A 21,101-nucleotide genomic window follows, 5' to 3' on the forward strand; every position below is an offset into this window, starting at 1 on the left:
AAACTGTTGGAAGATGTATTTGAGGATTTGCTGATATTCGGCCACACAAACAATACCATAGTCAGATATTTATGTTACAAGATTAGTTTTGGAAGACAAGCACCACTCAAACTCATCACAAATGTTTGAAAGGTGCTTCATCACACCAGAGAAAAGCAGTGCTGGGAGGTTTTATAAACATCTAGTCCACATTCGCAGTTGAGCTCATGTGCAGACACACAACTTCTATATTACGCAATAATTTTTACATCACTTAGCCTGATATACAGATAAAGAGAGAGCCAATAAGAGATTGATACTAATTGCAATTAGTCATGTACACTATATGATCCCACACATAGTTTAAAATGACACTCCCTGAAACTCGATTTACAGTTCTTCATGGGGAGAACTGCTGTTATCAGCCTGGGTCTTTGAGCAATATTTGACTACTGCCGTAGGCCTGGCTGTCATTACTCCAACGTGTGTAACTAGCTATTCACAGAAAATCCATTAGCCCCAGCGATCAAACAAAAATACCACAATAAAACAGGCAGAAGTTTGGGCCATGGCGACATTCTCCAGACAGATTGAATAACTCAGATAACACAAGCAGAAGTTACATAATAATGACTGTCTTTGTTTGTGTTATAATGAGTCCACGGTCTTTGCAGAAATCAAGGAAACGTCATGGAGCATGTTTGTCCATTTTTGCGCAGGACATCCTATTGTGAAAGTCTCTTCAGATATCTATTGAGAAAATAAGGGAAAACACACAGAGATTATCTACTTTCAAAATACATAAACTATAATACAAAAACATAAACACTGAAGTACACTGCACGTAAATAAAGAGTCCACTAGGATGTTTGGTGTCCTTTTCACTGTAATTAATGAGGTGGAATCTTTTAGGAGAAATCTTTTAAAGACAGACAGGTTCCCTCCATGGAGCTTTAGTAAAGATGGGGTTTCTTAAAGTTCCTAGAGGGTTTTCAAAAACCACGAGGAATACATTATTTCTGTATTCCAGTAGTCCTGTATTCCAGCATAATTAGAGGGGTATTTTCAGTAATAAGTGCAATATAGTAATATTGTAACATGTTGTATTTACCCACAAATTAAATGTCAGTTTTTGACTTGCAACTTAATAATACGTCATAGATAATGATATGTCATTGCACCTGTAATTAGATATGTACTATTAGTGTTAATATAAAAAAAGAAGTGGTTTTGCCAACATTTTATTTTATTAGTCCTGTAATTCATTCATGATCTTGTTTTTATTTGGTTTATAGCATGTAATGTTTATAAATAGCCTGTTACAATGTGTTGGACTGATAACATCAGTTCTTACGTAACCATGCTTGAGTGTAGAATCTCACCCATCAGTTCTCTTGGATTTGTGCTTTACCTGGGCAGAAAATCAAACAATCCTCTTCTGTATACAAGGCAGAAAGCTGGGCTCTAATCAAGGTGTAGAAACATCTTCAGGTGTGTCCAAATGTGTAGAATTCTTTGAGCAACTGATCTATCGATCTTCCTTCCTGGTTACACATAGATTAATTAAAAAATTTCCGTAACAATATACATGTACGTAAATGTGATATAAGCTGCTATGGTGGTGTGATTGATGTGGTTTGGAACTGATTCAACATACTACTCTTCACTACTGAATTGCTCAAATGCTTATCTAGACCTTTACTACAAATCAGTACACACCCCAAAACCTGGAAAAGCAAGCTAAAGATTGTTGTAAGATAAAAACAGCACAGCTACATTCTGACATATCTTGCAGGTTCCAAACAGTAGTCTGGATTGACATTTGCCAAATTCATTTAGTTTTGTGGTTTTGTGGATTCATAAGAGGCAGAAATTCCTTTGGTTTTTTTTTTTATTCTTTATATTTTTAACAATGTCACTATTTATCATCAGAAAGTATGCACTCATCCATGCATCCATCCATTCATGCATTCATTCATTCATTCGTTTGTCTGTTTTCTATAAAGGCTGTTCAGGGCTGTGGTGGGTCATTGAAATCACTGGGTGCAAAGAAGGAACACATCCTGGGCACCAGTCCATCACCCGGGTACCCACGTGGGTATCACACACTTACACATTCACTCACTCCTATGGACATATATGCACAGCCAATCCATCTACCAACATGTGTTTTTGGACTGTAGGAAGAATCTGGAGCACCTGGAGGGAACCCATGTAGACACTATGAGAATACAACTTTTTTCCAAGTTTGTTTTAAAAACTTTTTTAAAAAATATTTTTTAGTAAGAAAATATCAACGCACAAGAGCTGAAGAATCTAACTTTTTGGAGTCCCTGAATGAAACAGTTTATGGTCTGTAGAGGGGGTCCCAACATGAGAATTTTCTTTTAAAAAACAGAAATACCCAGGCCACTAAGGGTCAGTAAAAAGGTTTCGTTCATACATGAAATGTTAGAGAAAAATGCTGATTACACATTTTAGTCCCGCTGAATCAAACTTTTGTTCATTTTCACCCCAGGTGCAGTTTGGTTGGGCAGGTGTGAGAGAAGTAATCACCCTTGGATGTGGACCAAAATAACCATACTGTGTACCCTCAATACCATTGAGAGACCCAGCAGAGAAGAGCAAATCCATAACCATTTTAGATACATAATGTGAAATTATCTGTCATTGTACAATGTACAATGAAACATGTCTTCCGCATTTAACCCATCTGTGGCAGTGAGCACACACACATACTAGGGCACTAGGGGCTGTGAACACACACAGAGTGCTGGCCGGCTGCATCTCCAGCACCAGGAGAAACAATCCAAGTTTTTAAAAGAACTGTGGGCGGCATGGTGGCGCAGCAGGTAGTGTCGCAGTCACACAGCTCCAGGGGCCTGGAGGTTGTGGGTTCAATTCGCACTCCGGGTGACTGTCTGTGAAGAGTTGGTGTGTTCTCCCCGTGTCCGCGTGGGTTTCCTCCGGGTGCTCCGGTTTCCTCCCACAGTCCAAAAACACACGTTGCAGGTGGATTGGTGACTCGAAAGTGGCCGTAGGTGTGAGTGAATGTGTGTGTGTCTGTGCTGCCCTGTGAAGGACTGGCGTCCCCTCCAGGGTGTATTCCCGCCTTGCGCCTGATGATTCCAGGTAGGCTCTGGACCCCCCGCGACCCTAAATTGGATAAGCGGTTACAGATAATGGATGGATGGATAAAAGAACTGTGGCAGATTCTCCAAGACACTCATTAAAACTACAATTTAATTTCTTTATAAAACTTTATAAACAGTACCTAGGACTAATATTTAGGAAAAATAAGCAAATGGTTGTCACAATTATAATCATACACAAGATAAGATATCTATCTATTAGAGCTTCACATAGGGCCCACCCCACACTCTTCCTAATGGCAGCCATATAATTTCTATTGTTCCAATCTGTTACATGTAACAATTTTGTGCATGTATTTGTTATCTTGTTTTGTTTCCTGGTTCTTTCTTTTTCTCTCTCTCTTCTTCTCATAGGTAGATTGGACTGTCACTTCATGGACCTGGCAATCCAATTAGCTCCAGCCAATCCCAACCAGCCACAACAGCTTACTGCTCCTAAAAGGGTGGGGCTTAAAGGTTTTAAGCTGCACCAGGAAATCAGAAAGGCAGCCATCTTTGGGCTCACTTGTTTTGCTTGGAAATTGTTTGACTCTGTCTGGCTGTATGGTCTTGTGTGCTGGTGTGTGTCTTAAACTAGTTTAATGATGTCTACCTTATGTTAGTGTTGTTTTGCCTTTGGAGTATTTATATTTTTGTGTTTGAAACCGTGTCCTAGTCCTGTCAGGTTGTCTGTTTGTTTCTGTCTCCCTAGGAGGGTGAGAGCAAGTTAGATGTGCGCGCACTTACATGGTGCACACGTAGGCTCTGTATTGTATAGATACACCAGAGTAGAGGGCAGGTACCACCCCTTGTATTTTCTTTATAGAATACAGTTAGAGTATGTTGACATAGCTTAGGTGTTAGTCATGTTTTGTTATTTTCTTTTCTTTGGTACTGTCCATGTTCCTCCCTCCTAAGGTTTGTCCACCTGTCGTGTGTTATTGTGGTATTATCGTTTGTATTAAAGTAAGGTTTGTAGTACCTGAACCACTTGGTGTCTAGCTTTTGGCTGGCTTCTCTTTTTCACCTGCACATATTGTTACGTTTCCCTTACTACTACCACCCTGGAGCCCAATGGTAGGGGCGTAACACAATCCTACTGCTACACCCTAAGGTTGCTGTGGCTGTTTATGATCCGATCAGCAACCAGCTACCCTTAATATCTATGGTTACTTATTGAGCAAATCACGAGTACCCAAACCACCCCCTACATCACTAGCTCTTAACAGGTGTCGTTAAGTAGGCACCTCCCCCGGTCAGTGTTTCGCTGAATTAAGCCAACAACACCTCCAAATGACTCAAGTGTGAAGTCTGGCGTCCTAGACCCACCTCCCTCCAAGCTACCTTTACAGTCCTACCTTACCTTGAAGCATCAACAATCGTAAATCCACACTGGCCTCCCTGGTGATTAAGGCTGTACCTAGGCCCACTGACACCATTAATGCATGCTCAGTGCCACCAATTCCATGTGATCTCCACATGCTACATCACCAACCACAACAGCACCTCTGCAGTGCATTTCCCCAACTCGTCTGTGTTCTCCGAATCCATAACCACTGACTAGACCCTTCAGCTGTTTCTGGTAATTCCTTCATAGCTGCCCTCAGTTTTCCGCCCCCTGATGCTGAACTGCACATGCAATCTCCTAACACCTATCTCCACCGTCTTAACATGTCTCCAAAACTTCTAACTTCACTTCAGCTGCCAAGTCCGTCTACTTCAGCTTCTTCCTTTTGAATGCTTCGTCTACTGCAACTAGGGTCTTCACCTACCCACTGTCCAAAATTTTGTGTTTAAAAATGGAAGGACAGTGTTGGAAGGATGTCATAAGTTGCTCCCAGCAAAAACTTAATGACTTGCCGCCATCGCCCACAATTCTTGTCAAGTGATCTTCCACGTCTCTAGATTCTCCTTGTTTTGCCTGAGATGCTGCTGTTGCGCACCGTGCCTCCTCATCCTGATCGCGAATACATCTAGTCGTCATTTGCTTTCTCCCTTGTGATGTGGCCTTACTAAATGCTTTCTATGAATTACCTAACCCAAGGCCCTCTCTTCTGCATTGCACATGGCCAATCACATCCCTTAGCTCTAATGAGCTCCTGGCTACCTGCACTGCCACTCATGCCACTCATGCCACTCAAAATCATCTTGCGATATCATCTCGCATATAAAACTGACTTTCTTTCATTTATAAATGTTTACTGCACATTGATGTCTTTTTCTTTCTAGTAATAAATAATTAATTCCATTATTTTTGAAGTCATCTTTACTTTAAAATCTGTAAAATATGTGACTTTTTTTAACAGAACATTTCCTCTTTCATAACATTACAGAACTTTACTGTTAATTATTTAAGCACATTTGTTCAATACAAACTCAATTCATTTTTTAATGGAGTTGTGGCATTTCTGTGGTAAAATCAATTTTTTTTATGTAAGAATGTAAAATAATTGAAACCTTTATGTACCTTGAAAAACTTTAATATCGTTGCCGAGTTTGTTAAAAGTCTGCGGTTGTGATTCAGACCATAATCCTGTGTTATACAGGTCAGGACCCCATGAAAGCAGATAAGAAACAATATAAGTCTCTACCACTCACTTTCCCATGTTTTGGTCTGGTGCACGGCAATTTGAACACAGTTTTCTGTTTCAGTCAAACTGAGAATGCTAAGCATCTCACAGACCTGTCAGGCTGTTCACCAATGTGCATTGCAAATTTTGAGGCTTCATTCGTGACAGTGTGGTTTGTCAAATATAAATACATTCGTTCTCATGGACTCAAATTTGTTCTCAGGAAAATAACGTCCTCCTGCCTGTGAAGTGTATTAATAGACTGTGGTAATAAAGGCAAGAAAGTAGAAGCAGAAGTGTCTTTAGCCAAAGCACAACTTGGATAGAAGTGAAACAAAAAGGACTTAAAATGCCTGACATACTGAATTCCCCACAGAACTGCAGAGGCATTTCTTAATATGTCAGTTGCTGAACTTCGTATTCTGAAATGAAACACACTCAATCATTCACTGACTTCTTCACACACTCGTTCACATGCCACAGAAGGGCCACCATTCAGTGTGTTCCATCAGTGACAGGCGTGTCCTTGTGCAGGCGTGGAAATCTGGGTGTTGATGGGGGGGCTGGCATGCTCCCTCTTACTGAAAAAATAATTGTAAACATAATTTATTTATTCATTCATTATCTGTAACCGCTTATCCAGTTCAAGGTCGCGGTGAGTGCAGAGCCTACCCGTAATCACTGGGCGCAGGGCGGGAATACACCCTGGAGGGGGCGCCAGTCCTTTACAGGGCAACACACAAATTCACTCACAAATTCATTCAAATGTATGGACACTTTTGAGTCACCAATCCACCTACCAATGTGTTTTTGGACCATAGGAGGAAACCGGAGCAGGTTGCTTTATGTCGTGTTATGTAATTGCAGGTTGCTTTATGTTGTGTTTGTTTCTAAAATTATTTGGGCTTGTTCACTGATCATGTCTCTCTACACATTTAATAAAGAGAAACTGCCAGTTTGTCCTGCTGTTTTAAGGTTAGCATGGTCCTGTGGTGCTTCAGACCATTAAAGAATAGGGTAAAAGGGATAAATAAAATAGGCAGAGTAACAGGTGTGCTACAGTCTGTAACTCTAGAACTATAGTGCTCCTGTATATGCACTGAAACTGAGGGAGTGGACCGTGAGTGTAGAAACAAAGAAGTGGTCAAGGTTACGGCTGATAACCCAGTGTTAAAGACTCTTGCTCAACTGTGGATAAGAGAATGTATGTACTGAACCAGCAGTGGGCAGCAGAAGGAGCAAAATAGACATTTCAGTAAAAGTTTATCAAGAGCCAAATGTAGTCCTATATTGCCCTCTAGTGTACACTCAAAAATGAACTCATTTCAAAACTGAAGCCTTAAGAAATTAGACTTTTGTGTTAATACTTATGATATTTAATTTTGAGGAGAGTGCTATAGTATACAGAGGAATACTTTTTATTTTTAAATGCGGATCCCTAAAGGACTTAGGACTAAAGGTTTGTTTCTTAACTTCCTTATTACAAAATTTTGTCCCACATTGATCAATATCTACATTAACCAATGTGTGGTGGTGAAATAGCTGACGAAAAAGTAGAGAGTAAACAAGCTACAATATGCATTCCTTTGGTGTGTTGATGTATGTGTGAATATAAAGCATACATACGGTATGTATATATATATAGTGCTGACCACTGTTCCCAAAACTTTAGAAATGGCTTTATAACCTGATAGACTGATATCAGACTGATAGATCTTGAGTTCTTGATTGATAGCAGGTGTGGCAGTAATCAGGCCTGGGTGTGGCTAGAGAAATTGAACTCAGGTATGATAAACAAAAGTCATGTTTTAACTTTTTCACACATAATAAAAACTTTCATTTAAAAACTGCATTTTGTGTTTACTTTGACTAATATTTAAATTTGTTTGAGGATCTGAAACATTTAAGAGTGACAAACATGCAAAAAAATAAGAAATCATGAAGGGGCAAACCCATTTTCACACCACCGTATTGTGGTCATTAAACCAGATATTGGTACTTTTGGTAGTGTGAACAGGTGACAAGTCCTGCTGGAAAATGAAATCCATATCTTCATAAAGCTTGTCAGCAGAGGGAGGCATGAAGTGCTCTAAAATAAACGCTTAAAATAGATCACTCAGTTTCCAATGAATCTGTGAGTTTCACTTTTTGAACTGGAATACTGAAATAAATGAACTTTTTGATGATATTCTAATTTCCTGAGATGCACCTGTACATATTACTGTGTATGTTTCTCAATCTCAAGTGCAGAGCTGTGCAGAAAATGTCAAAAACCTGTGGAATTCCCCTTTAAAAAATCTTTTCAAAAGTTTTCAGTTTCAGTTGCTATCGGTGATCATTACAGACAGTCAGTAGCATCACCGATAGCAAAGTATTATCACTGATAACATTTTTAACATCCAACAGCTGAATGACTTTATGTTTTTACCATTCAAAAATCCCATTAGAGAAAACTGAGATCCATATTCACCTGTTGTATCCTGTTAGTTCACATTCTTGGTCAAATTATGGTACGCACCAATCAGCCACAACATTGGACCTTATTATTCTACACTATTCACTGTTTTCTCAGCACCACTTACTTATAGGCACATTTGTAGTTAAATAATTAGCCTGTAGTCTATCTGTTGCTCTGCATACTTAGTGCATCCCCTGACTGCACTGGTATGAGTGAATCATACGCAGCAGTACTGTTGGAGATACTGGTAACTGACAAACCCACCATGTTGCTTCACCTTGAAAATGTAAAATATATTATGAGACCGTATTTCATCTGCTGCTGCAGTTTGTGTTGGTTTTAAAACTCCAGCACCACTGCTGTGTCTGATCCATTCATATCAGTGCAACGCACATTAAGTCACCACTAGAGACTTATCCAACAGCCAAATGATATATGCACCGTGCTGGTCCTGTGGGGGACCATTGAAGAACAGGGTGAAAGGGTGCTAAAAATGCAGAGGAACATATGTACTATAGTCTTTTTTACATGTAGAACTACAAAGTGCATCTTTTTGTTTAGAGTCTGTGTCTGGTGTCAGTTACAGGCTACTGTCACATATTCTAACACATCATCTGTAATGGTCATATTTTTCAGCTCTTTACATTTGCCAGAGTAGGCCAACAGGTTTTCATGAAGCAGTAAGTCACCAGAGGCCATTAGTTACAGCCATTTTGAGGCAGTTACAAGGCAGATACTTAAGCCGTCCTTAAACGTGGTAAAAAAACAAAAACACTCAAGGCTTTGAGTGGATTTCACCCTTCCCATTTGTAGTCATTGCCCACCAAGTGTTCACCTATGGACACTTTCGAGTTGCCAATCCACCTACCGATGTGTTTTTGAACCGTGGGGGGAAACCTATGTGAACATGGGGAGAACACACCAAACTCCTCACAGACAGTCACCTAGAGTGGGACAGGTCCCTGGAGCCGCGTAACTGTGACACTACCTGCTGCCCTCTTCAATCACACAATGCTTTTTAAACTGATGCTTACATATCATTGGACAGATCAAAAAGCTTAGTAGAAAATGCTACCTTCCCAGTTCTGTTATGGTAAATAACACCACCCTGAGTAATGGGGTGCCTCAGATGACTGAGGGATCATCATAGATCTCCTGTTGACAGGAGCAATGCTTAGAAATTTGTACCACTTTGGGAGCAAAGAAAATCTGTTGAATTCACTGATTTGTTGTAAAGAAGTAAATGATAACAGTGATTAATTAATGATTTACAGTTTTCTAATTCAGGATTCACACAGATGTCTAAAAGTTCTTAAAAGTTCTGGCTATTCTATATTGGGCCTCATTTACATTTGTGGTCCAGCATCTTTGTAAAGTCTATGTAAATGGGCGCGGCTAAACTGCTGCAGATATGTTTTATTTTGTCACTGTATTGGTTCATTCATCATGATATTTTCACACAATATAAAGGACAGTTGATGTGTTCAAATGATGTAGTAAACTAAAAGTCCACAAAATCTGAGATGCACTACATCAAACTTAGTCTTCGTTCTTCTACTGTAAAGGGGCTCTTCAAAGGTTGAGCAGAATCTCTGCTGTTGGAATATTCAGATGTTGGTATGCGTTTCTCCTCACTTAAAGGAACGAAAAAGGAAAGTTTCCTTCAAACACACTGAAAACAGCTGCTAAATGGTAGCACAGCAATAAGCATCTGTATTAATATAAACAAGTCATTCTGAAAGAATTTGACACTTTGGGGCTATTTTAATGCTAATGATATCTTTTAAAAGTCTCTTAAAAATGTAACCCAAATGACCACGGCTAATTAACATCAGCTGGTAACAGGATGAACAACGCACACGGTCCCTTTGACATCATCTCTGGTAAACATGTCTGTCTTATAACTGACGCAAGGAGAATATTCGCAGTTGGCCTAATAGGAAATATCAACACTTCCTAACAGGAAAAACAACAGTATAATAAAAGACACTCAGTTCTGAATCTCTTTGTCACACAGAGATGAAGGCGACCATGGCAGGTAGGCTCAGCGTCTTTAACAATAAAAACTGAGCTTTGATAACTGGTGTTGCTGATATGTATACTTCATGACCAAAAGTTTGTGGACACCTGCTTCTTCATTTTTTATTGTGAATTTAAGGGTATACAGATACTAATGTTGGCTGATTAAATCTGGATCTCAAACACCATGCCGTCTCATCCTAGCAGTACAAGATACATCACTTAACACACTTAAAAATGATGGTTCTACAAGGGTTCTTCTACAAAGGAAAAAGTTCTATATAGAAACCTTAACACTTGAAAAACCTTCTGATTAAAGGGTTTCTGCATTATGAAGGGGTTCTTTAGATTGATGGAGAATATACCAAATATGGTTCTATATAGCACCTTAGAAATGCCATATAGGACCCTTTTACAAAAGGTGCTATATAGAACCATTTATAGCACATTCTCCATTTATCTGAAGAAACCCCTTCACAATGCCAAAGGTTCTTAAAGTGCTCAGGGTTCTATATAGAGCCATTTCCTTTAATAAAGAACCCTTGTAGAAAAATCATTTTAAAGACAATAACAATCTTTGGCTCCAGTCCTAAAGCTGGGGGACTTCATACCTCTCTAACTGATGCATTAAGCATTAGGCTCATTTACAGCTGCTCTACAGCATCCAGTTTTCTGTGTAGATTATAGCAGCTGAAAGCAAATTTGAAAAACCGGAACCTTTATTCGCTCCATACTGGGGTGTCTACAAACTTGGACATATTGTGTACGGGAACTCTCTTTATGAGGGAAAGCTTATGCCAGAGACCTTTATGTCTGTTTTTAGTGCTCATTTAAAAAATTGGATATCCAGAATATTAGTTCAGTAGACACCAGGGTTTAGGGGAATTATCAACAAACCAAGGGCTCAAAAAAGGTCCTAATTAAATTCTATTTTATAATTTTAGAATCAAATCTGATGGATAAATATAGATTATGAATATATTTATATTTATAATATTCAAGATATTGCTTATTCCATTTATTTCATTTCGCCTCATTCTGAATCAAACCAAAAATGCAATATTAAAGCTGCACTGTGTATGTTTGGTAACTTTAGAAGATTGATGATCTTTCTGGTGGAAATCTGTAATTGCTCAAAACCTGCAGAAGGACATTTTGTAAAGTTGTGTTGCGTTCCATTTCCCCAAAGTAGATTTGGAGCATTCAAGTTTGAATTTAAAGAGAACTTGCCCAAAACTCACAGGTGGAAATGTCTTCAGTTTTACGGAATTAGATTTGTGTCAAAGTCATGAGCAAGATTTTAAGAAGTATCTTATGGCAAAAAAGAAAACAAAAACCAGAAGAAACCTTTCCTTTTGCTTGCTCTGTGCCATGCAGCTGAGCCTCATGCCTGCCGACTGTGCCCACTGACAAAGCCCTATGCCCCTTGACCCATTACTTAGCCCACATGCTCCGTGTCCAGTACAGTAGGGCATTGTGTATCAAAAATGTTGAAGAAGTGTATAGTATTTGCTGACTTATTATGACATATTTAGCATTGAAATTCTGTTTTTAGAAGAGCGGTTTAATGTACGTCCTCAGAAATGTTCTTTCATTATAGAACTGTGTAAAATAAATAAAATAATATAAGTCCTGGAGATGAAATGGGGCGTATGAAATCAACACAACTTAAAAATGTACAATATAATAGAATAAGGAACAGTTATGTTCCCTAATTAAACAGTGACAGCAGCGTGTTATGATGTCCACAAACTATTGGCCATACAGTCTATATGGAGGGAAGCTACACTGAAGGTATTGAAGTATTGAAGGACAATACTGAAATAATGAATTACACTCTGCAACTGTAGCCCAGGTATTCCTCTAAGTACTGAGTAACTCTATTAGCACAGGAAAGTTGATAGTTTAGTATCCTTTTTGTCTCAAATAAAATGCCAAAACTGCTCAGTATTGTGACCAATCACGGAGCAGTACAGATGTACAGAATGAAAGTTAACACAAAATTATTAGTAGCATAGCATGAATAGCTAAAACTTATCAGAGTAAAGATTAATATGAAAACGTTCATAAAACTATAAATAGATACACATTTGGCATAAGTATATTACGTAGTATTTACTAGAGACTAACTGCATCCATATGCATACTGTATGAAACTAACAAAAAGCAAAGCAATACAAGGGTTATGGTGATGTTTGTTGAATCTCAAGATTGTCTTTTTATTTTCCTACACAGGCATCAAGGTTTCCTTTGAAAGTGAAGAGTTTTCTGATATTATTTATGATGATTACGTCATTAATGGCACCTTGGTGCTGGACCATGCCTACGCCTGCAAGGCCCTACAACTCCCCCTAGGAGTATGCATCTTTATCTGCATCTTCTACTTGCTGATCTTCCTGCTGGCCATCCCTGGTAACTTTGTGGTGTTCTGTGTTGTGGGCTGCAGCCGCCACAAGCTCAGCCCATCAGATTTGTTCCTCTTCCACCTGGCCCTGGCTGACCTGATGCTGGCTTTGACGCTGCCTCTGTCGGCCGTGTCTGTTTTGCAGGGCTGGGTTTTTGGGAACTTCACCTGTAAGCTGGTCAGCATGGCTATGGAGGTCAACTACTACACTAGCATCCTTTTCTTGGTCTGTATTAGTGCTGACCGCTACATAGTGGTGGTACATGCCGCCACAGAGACCTGGGGGAGGTTCAGAGGACGCTGGATTCCAAGCTGGATTGCTTGTGGTTGTGTCTGGACTCTGGGATTGCTGCTCTCTGTGCCTGCGGTCATCTACAATGAAGCCTTCAAGCTAGATGAAAAAGACAAGATCCAGTGTGGAGAATACTACACTGCCTCCACGTCGACTGAGTGGAGGTTTGCTACACGTATGTTACGTCACTTGATTGGCTTCTTGATACCCCTGGGAGCCATGGTGGGCTTCTATGGTGTGACCATAGCTCGGCTCGTCCAGACCCGCGGATTTCGCAAGCAGAAGGCCATGCGGGTCATCATTTTGGTTGTGGTGGCTTTTTTGCTCTGCTGGAGCCCCTACCACTTGGCTGTGATAGTGGATACACTGGTGAGGGATGAACTTGCTTCTAGCTGCGAGAAGAGGAATGAGGTCGATCTTGCCTTGTTGGTGACCCAGAGCCTGGGTTTGCTCAACTGCTGCATCAATCCTGTACTGTACGCCTTTGTCGGAGAGAAATTCCGAAGCAATCTGAAGAAGCTGCTGTGCAGGAGAAGTGGGCTGGAAAGAGAATCCATGTCCAGATTCAGTCGCTCAACCTCCAGCACTTCGCAGGATGCTAATAATGCTCTCACGTGACAAGTTCTCCAAGACCATGCAAAGACAGCAGGGAATCCCTAACATCTGTTGTAAAATATATGGAGTTTTCCAAGACATGGTGTCTGGACTTTGCCATATGTAACTGATTTTATTACAAGGAAGGGTGTTTTTGACACAAGGCAAAGTGCATAAAACGTCCTTCACTGTGATAAAATTACTATATGCACAATCTTGAGTGGCTAATTGTATTTATAAAAGCATGTTTATTTTACAGCAATCAGTATAAAACATTGTAAAATGTTCAATTCGTAGATGTACTTATTTACAGAAAAATTTGTATATTATTTTATTTTAATTTTTTTACTGTTTAGAGTTTTGCCATTCAAAACCATAAGGAGGTGTTCTCATTAGCTGTGTTATTTGGAATTAGTGGCATTTGCTCCAGAACGTCCCTTATGCTCTTGAGTAGCTGCACATGTACTTAAGCTCACCATGTTCAACGCCAGGAATCAATTAGATGAGTGTATTGGGGAGCAGTGGAACAATGTTCTCTGGAATGTGTTAGATAACTCGGAGTGCTGTTTATGATTCTGAACTTCTAATAATCCAGAATCTGGCTGAATGTCTTCAAAACTCAGAAAAACTGTCCAAACATCTATACTACAGATTTCCCAGATGAGCAGAGGCAGTGTGCAAAAATGTTTGGCCATATACTGTACTTACATCATCTGTTACAATTATATTTTCTTCAGCAAAACAGGAATTCCACCGCTGGACTGTAAAAATGAGATGCTTCAGTAAATGAGTTCTTTTAATAAGTCTGATGTGTATGTTTTGTCGATGAGACATTTATCTGTGACCATCATTATGAGAAAAAGTGTGCCAACTATGCCAGAGGCATAAGTAAAAACTGACCTACTTTCGGTGTGGAGAAACAGAGAACAAATCCCTCTCTTCAAAGGTGAGCTGTGTGGAGAGTCGCCCTCTAAATCTTTACTTTCCAGTTCACATTCTCACATATCATGGTACAATCATCACAGTCATATTAATGCCTGAAGTATGTACTTACATGAAATACAATACACGCTGTACAAGTTTAAATAACAGTGATTTTACATTAAAGAAGCAGTAATCTGGTTTCATTCATTCATTGTCTATAACCACTTATCTGGTTCAGGGTCACTGTGGGTCCGGAGCCTACCCAGAATCGCTGGGCGCAAGACAGGAATACACCCTGCAGGGGGGGTGCCATGACTTCACAGGGCAACAGACAGGGGCTGAGCACTCGAACACCCTGGAGCTGGAACTATGAGACAATCATTATTTTACATAAGTCATTGTTTGTCTATTTTTACAAGTGCAGTAGCTTGTAGCTTTTGTAGTCCTTAAATAAACCAGTTTACACTTCAATGAGTGGGTAATGAGTAAATGGGTATAGTACAGAATCTTTGAACCTTTGAGGCCACTGGCTGTCGGCATATTGGAGTAAAGTTTCATAAAACCAAGAAGAATCAAATGAATCAACAGTTTTATGATGAACAGACCAATGAACATATAAACATTATTATTATATTATTATTAATATTATTAATATTATTATTTTTAAAAATGTGTTTATTAATTATATTAATTATGTATTAATTTATTAATTATATTTATTCATTATATTAAAAGAATTTTAATGAACCAACTTTACTGTATATTTGAAGAAGATTTTATCCTACTTCTAAGTAGGTCACCATTTTGGGGATACAAGGTTTATTTTGACAATGATGACAGAACATTTATGTTCTTTTATACTCTCTAATAAGTATTCAGATCCCACAGAAAGAGGCGTCCACTTGTGCAATTAGTTTCCTTTGTCCTTCCGTTATTACAGTCAGCAAAAGTGTGTTGAAAATGCAGTAGTGAGGTAACACCACACACTCTATTTGACCCTCAATAAACACAGAGTTGCATTATGACAAAATGGCAGTGAACTGGCTTAAATAAACAATTAGCAGATATTGAACCCTTGAGTACTGGCTGATACCAATCCAATATATAAAAAATAACACTTAACCTAAAGTCAGTGATGTCATATGGAAGTTGTAGGAGTCTGTGAGGAAAGGTCAACAATGTGAACAATGTTTTTTGAGTTTGAAATGCTATGCTGAATGCAGCATATGCTATGCAGGTTGTGTTAATGTGATCAGGGACATTAGGTTAAAAGAAAAATATATTATAAAATATAATTTTGATTTGATTTCATTCTCAGGCTACTCCCCTACAGGGAAATATATTCCCAGTGAATAACATAACAGCCAAAAAATAGTGAGTATACACTTTTTTAGGCTGAATGAACAAATACAAAACACATGTCCGCATTTCCAGAAGAGCTGGAAGTAATTTCTCTTGAACTTTTCTTTACCTGACAAAAGCACAAAACAAGATTTCCAAGGTTTTCACAGATCAACATGATTTTATTTTCAGTTTGCTGGGACAGAGGCAACATTTAGCACTGTGTTACATCACCTTTTATAAACAACCCTAACCCTAGCTTTTTAATTGTTTGGGAACTGATGATACAAATTGTTGATGTGTTTGAACTGAAGGTTTTTTCCCATGCTTGCTTGATACAAGGATTCACCTCCTCACCAATTCGTGGTGCCCACTGTCTGATCTGGTTGTGGTGGGTCTGGAGCCTGCCTGGAATAACTGGGGACAGAGCTGTCCTGCACAGTGCAACACACACAGTCACTCACACATTCATATGGACACTTTTGAGCATAATCCATCTACCAACGTGTGTTTTTGGACCATGGGAGGAAATCTGAGCATCCGGAGGAAACCTACTTGGACACGGGGAGAACACACCAAAAGTCTCCTGGAGAGGGACTTGAACCCACATCCTCCAGGTCCCTGGAGCTGTGTGACTGTGACGCTACCTGCTGCGCCACTGTGCCACCCATACCTTATTTACATTACTTATTTTCTAGAAGGAATCTTCAATAACACTCTTCCAAACGTAAAACAGTAAACAAATCTTTTATAAAATATTGGTTTATAAATGTTTTTAAGGGAAAAATAAAACTGCCCATAATGCCCAGACATGAGGGAAGGGGAGTGTTTGGGTTTATACTGCAATATTTAGCAGAATAAAAATGAATGACATGTTTATTTACTGTTTAATGTAGGTGTTATGATAATATACAATAAGGTATATTGTGACAAGCTATGAAATATCACGGTGAAATGTATTACGAAGTACAAGTTTAGTCCTACACTGGGATTTTGGGCTAGCCTTACTGCAGCCATACAAAATGATTTTATATGTTAAAGTTTGTGCATACACAATATGAAAATGTTTGAGTTCGTCTTTTAAAAGTAAATATTTTATAGATCATTAAGAGTAAATTGCAGATTACAGTGAACGATTCAGCCATACACTGGGATTTTTACATCTGTGTTTTCTGCTGAATGTATCAGTAATAACTTACCCAGCTCTGCAGGCTACACACACAAAAGCAAACAGATCTACTAAATGTAAAGCGTCTCCGTCACCACCTCATCCTGCTGAGCACAGGCATCAGGGAGAACTTTTGTTGTTGTGGAGGGTCCTGTGTCACTGGATGGATTCCTCAGGGCAGGTGACCTCACCAACTCTTTCCTGCACTAATGGGGTTAAGTGTCAAAAATCTCCCAGAGTATATCTGTCGCTGGACTGGTCTATTTCTCTGCAGTGTCATTGTCTTGAAGTGTGTATTTCCTTACACACCTGAATGACAAACACTGCTGTTGGTCCGCTGCCCTCTGCCCCCTGCCACAGCCCATCATCGAGACCCTTTTGGGGGTTGAAATACTGTGGGATAACATAAGAGATACAAGGAAAGAAGAGCTGAGAACTGAGAAGGAAAGAGATCCCCAGAGGCACACCGTCAGGCTGTACTCCGCTGCACTGAGAGGAGTAGACATTAAACAGAATTACTTTAAAAGAAAATGCAGATTTTTTCAAAATGTCTGCATTATGATTAGATGTAAACAAACAACAAATTTCACCTCAAAAAGTTAGCAATCCATATTTATGAAATGGATTACTTCCTTGTTTTTACAATCCAACAACATTAGGTGAAAAATGAAATAGCAATATAAACTTGAACAAGAGGATACATTATTATTAGAGTAAAAATATGATTACAAGCTACTCCTGGTTCCTGACCCCACCACTGTATATAGACATTTGAGTCAGTGGCTGTAGAAGTATCTTTGCCAAGCACCATATGCTATCAAACCACTAGGACAATGTTTATCTTATAAGTAATAAATAAGGCTGAATTTTTAAATAGAAATTGGTGAGAGGGATGCAGTCACTGTGCTATCAAAACCCAAATATCTACTAAATACACACAGTCAAATATTATTTACTTTAGTCCCCATTTTATTTAATAATGGCCATTTTTGTCAGATTTTATGATTTATTTTTTGGTATATATTTATATATATATATATTTTTTTGTTTTTGCCTGTTTTCACATGTGTGGTCCACATTTACACCAATTATGCTCAGTTACAGCTGAGCATAATTGTTAAAAAATTTCAACCATACATACACAGAATGAAGAACGTCCATATCTGACCAAACGAAGTCTGATATTGTCTTGCTGAAATAACCATGGACTTCCCAGGAAAATAAAACTGTCGCCTTGATGGATAATGCCAATATACACCCCACATCATGGTGCTTTCACACATATGCAAGTCTCCAATGTGCCACGTATACTGATGCACTACATTACCAATAAGAAATTTACCATACCATAAGAAAGATAATTTTTTTTCACCCAAAAAAAAAAAAAAAAAACAAAACAAAAAAAACCTGGAGGCTCATCTGACCACAGCATGTTTCCAATGTCTTCCAGACAATCTGAGATGGATTTGGTCCCAGAAAGCAGCAAGGAATTCTACATGGAACTGAAAATTCACAGAAAATTCATAAAACAAACCTGTAGCAGTTTTCTTGTGAAAAATATATTTTAAATACAATAAAATAAGAATTTCTTGTTAAATATTTACTGTACCTAGGTTAATTTGCATTTATTTTAAGGTTGTTTGTTATTTAAGGTTTTTCTTTATTATTAATATTTCTGTGTCACTGATGGACTATCCAGTGAACAGGACAACTAACACAAACTAACACAAACTTTGCAGCAGAAGAACTATCGTCTTTGACTTTGCATCAATAAAGTTGACCAACAAGGTAGATGTGTCAAATAGTGAGTGGACACATTTTTTGAGTGGACAACTGTCCGATCCACTTTTATGAGTAACACTTTCTAAAACACCATATGATGGAGCTGATTAAAAATAATAATAATAAATAATAATAAGTAATGAAGTAAAATGAATAAATAAGTGTCAAAACATTTTAGGAGGGCAATAACTATATATGGCATTTTAAAAAATGTATCAAAGACAATAAGATGATCTTTAAATAATTTGTATTTTCTTGATATTAACCAAAAATATTTTAAAGATGTATATTTTTGCAATGCTAACATTAGCTAGCTTTCCATTCAGTTTTTAGCTGCTTATTTGTAAACATTCTGTTATTGGACATTACTTGAGTGATACTAAAGTAGGGGAATCTCAACAGTTGTATAAGGACTGTGTTAGGTTAAAACACTGTCTGTGTCATTAAGAAAGTTTATTTGGATTGTGACAAAAGACTTTTAAACGGACTAATATTCTTAGGATATTTTATAGCGCGCCTTCCACTAAGAGCTATTTTCTCCCTCTCTCTCTCCCCCTCCCTCTCTCTCTGTGTTTGTGTATTTTTGCAGTTTCTTCCCAAGAAGAGTGTGTAGGGAACTCCGTTCATTTTAAACCTCCTACTGAAGTCACAGAGCTAAACTCCTCGTTAACTCCTGCTGTCTTCTCCGTGTCCTGAGAGAGAGCAGCTGTTCCTATCGAGTATTATAAGAGGTGAAATGCTCCTGAAGCGGCCGGATGGGATGTACAGTAAGCTTCATCTGCTGCGAGGGAGAGTTTGTGAATGACTCGTTGGAGCGCTATGACAAACAACAAGAGAAGTGTAGACTCATGTGTGAGGTGAGTTCTGCTCAAAAGCAACCACAACATTAGCCTGATGTTCACTACCCGGCGGAGTCTGGAAACTTCACTAAACCAAGCAGCATTCCAGAGTTACGGTGTTGTGCCGAATTCAGCACCCCCGCCGCGAGATGCATCCCCGGCATATTTAGTCCTAAGGGAGGTTAATCGGCGTTTTATGACAAAACGGGCAAAATATCATGTTCATTTCCGTCAAAATAAAAATAAATCGCCTTTTCCCCAGTAGAAACACTCTAGATGTTGAGATGTAAAAAAGAAAAGGTCGCTTGTAAATAATAAAATGATATAATCTACATGCACCGCTGCTTTTTCTGAAGTCAGCTTCGACTTATTCTAAAACAAACGTGTACGTTCATTTTCTGACCACAATGAAACTCCTACACGTCCTGTCGCAATTTTTATGGAATATTTAAACACTGGAAATAAATAGGAATATAGGACAAAAGCAGCGAATTTTAAATAAAATTACCACTTCATTACTGAACTTGCTAAAATGTTATATCCATGAAAATGTACACATGCTGCCACTGCCTGAACATTACTGCAATATTAATAGTTGAATTAGAAAGAAATGTACCCAATTTTAATTCTGGCTACATTTCTGTTTTTGCCATGAAACTTATACAGGTATTTTACATTGATCCTATAGGTGTACTGACAAAAACAAACCATATTTGTGTGTACAGAAAGAGAGTTATGATGGGGTGCTTTTTAAGGCAGTCCATCTACATGAAAAGGCACCCCTGCTTAATTCTGGCTACACTGCATAGAGACTACATGTGTCCAGCAATGCAAATAGGGGTGTTCTTCTTTCTAAAATCTCATGTTTTTTTGGTTAAATATACTTGAATCTTTTAAAGTTGGTTTATTTGCAAATGTAAGGTATGTATATATGTATACAGTATTGTGTTCATTTTCAGATAAAAGTACTTTAAGATAATTTAAAAAATGTTTGATTGTTATAATAGTTTTAATATTTGTTTTTTATTTATTAACATGCTTTTGTATATATTGTCATTAAAATAATTGCCATAATAATATATTATTATGCTACAAGTTTGCTTGAACTTGTTTCTAGATCCATCCATCCATCCATTATCCATCGCTTATCCGGGTCCGGGTCGCGGGGGAAGCAGTCGGAGCAAAGAAACCCAGACCTCCCTCACCCCAGCCACCGACTCTAGCTCCTCCGGGGGTATACCGAGGCGTTCCCAGGCCAGTCGACCTGTGGAACATGCCCGGAACACCTCACCAGGAAGGCGTCCAGGAGGCATCCGAACCAGATGCCCGAACCACCTCAACTGGCTCCTCTCGACGTGGAGGAGCAGCGGCTCCACTCCGAGTCTCTCCCGGATGTCCGAGCTCCTAACCCTGTCTCTAAGGGAGAGTCCAGACATCCTGCGGAGAAAACTCATTTAGATTGAACGGTAAATCGAGAGCTTTGCTTTTTTGCTCAGCTCTCTCTTCACCACAACAGACCGGTACAGAGCCCGCATTACTGCTGATGCTGCACCGATCCGCCTGTCAATCTCACGCTCCATCTTTCCCTCACTCGTGAACA

General features: G+C 38.9%; 1 protein-coding gene across 1 annotated transcript; it reads left to right on the forward strand.

Moving 5' to 3' along the window:
- Positions 1-9,984: 9,984 nt before the first annotated feature.
- Positions 9,985-13,536, forward strand: LOC136691500 (C-X-C chemokine receptor type 1-like). The gene is made up of 2 exons (XM_066664059.1): positions 9,985-10,021; positions 12,393-13,536. Exons 1-2 carry the CDS (start codon positions 9,985-9,987, stop codon positions 13,469-13,471), a joined length of 1,116 nt encoding a protein of 371 aa, XP_066520156.1. The 3' UTR covers positions 13,472-13,536.
- The last annotated feature ends 7,565 nt before the right edge of the window (positions 13,537-21,101 follow it).

Source organism: Hoplias malabaricus, chromosome 3 (assembly GCF_029633855.1).
Source record: "Hoplias malabaricus isolate fHopMal1 chromosome 3, fHopMal1.hap1, whole genome shotgun sequence".
NCBI lineage: Eukaryota > Metazoa > Chordata > Actinopteri > Characiformes > Erythrinidae > Hoplias > Hoplias malabaricus.

Bases quoted from the DNA above. Each gene is read 5' to 3' on its own strand.
- LOC136691500 (XM_066664059.1), top strand. From the start codon at position 9,985: ATGAACAACGCACACGGTCCCTTTGACATCATCTCTG. The intron at 10,022-12,392 runs GTAAACATGTCT...TTTCCTACACAG, and splicing joins TCCCTTTGACATCATCTCTG to GCATCAAGGTTTCCTTTGAA.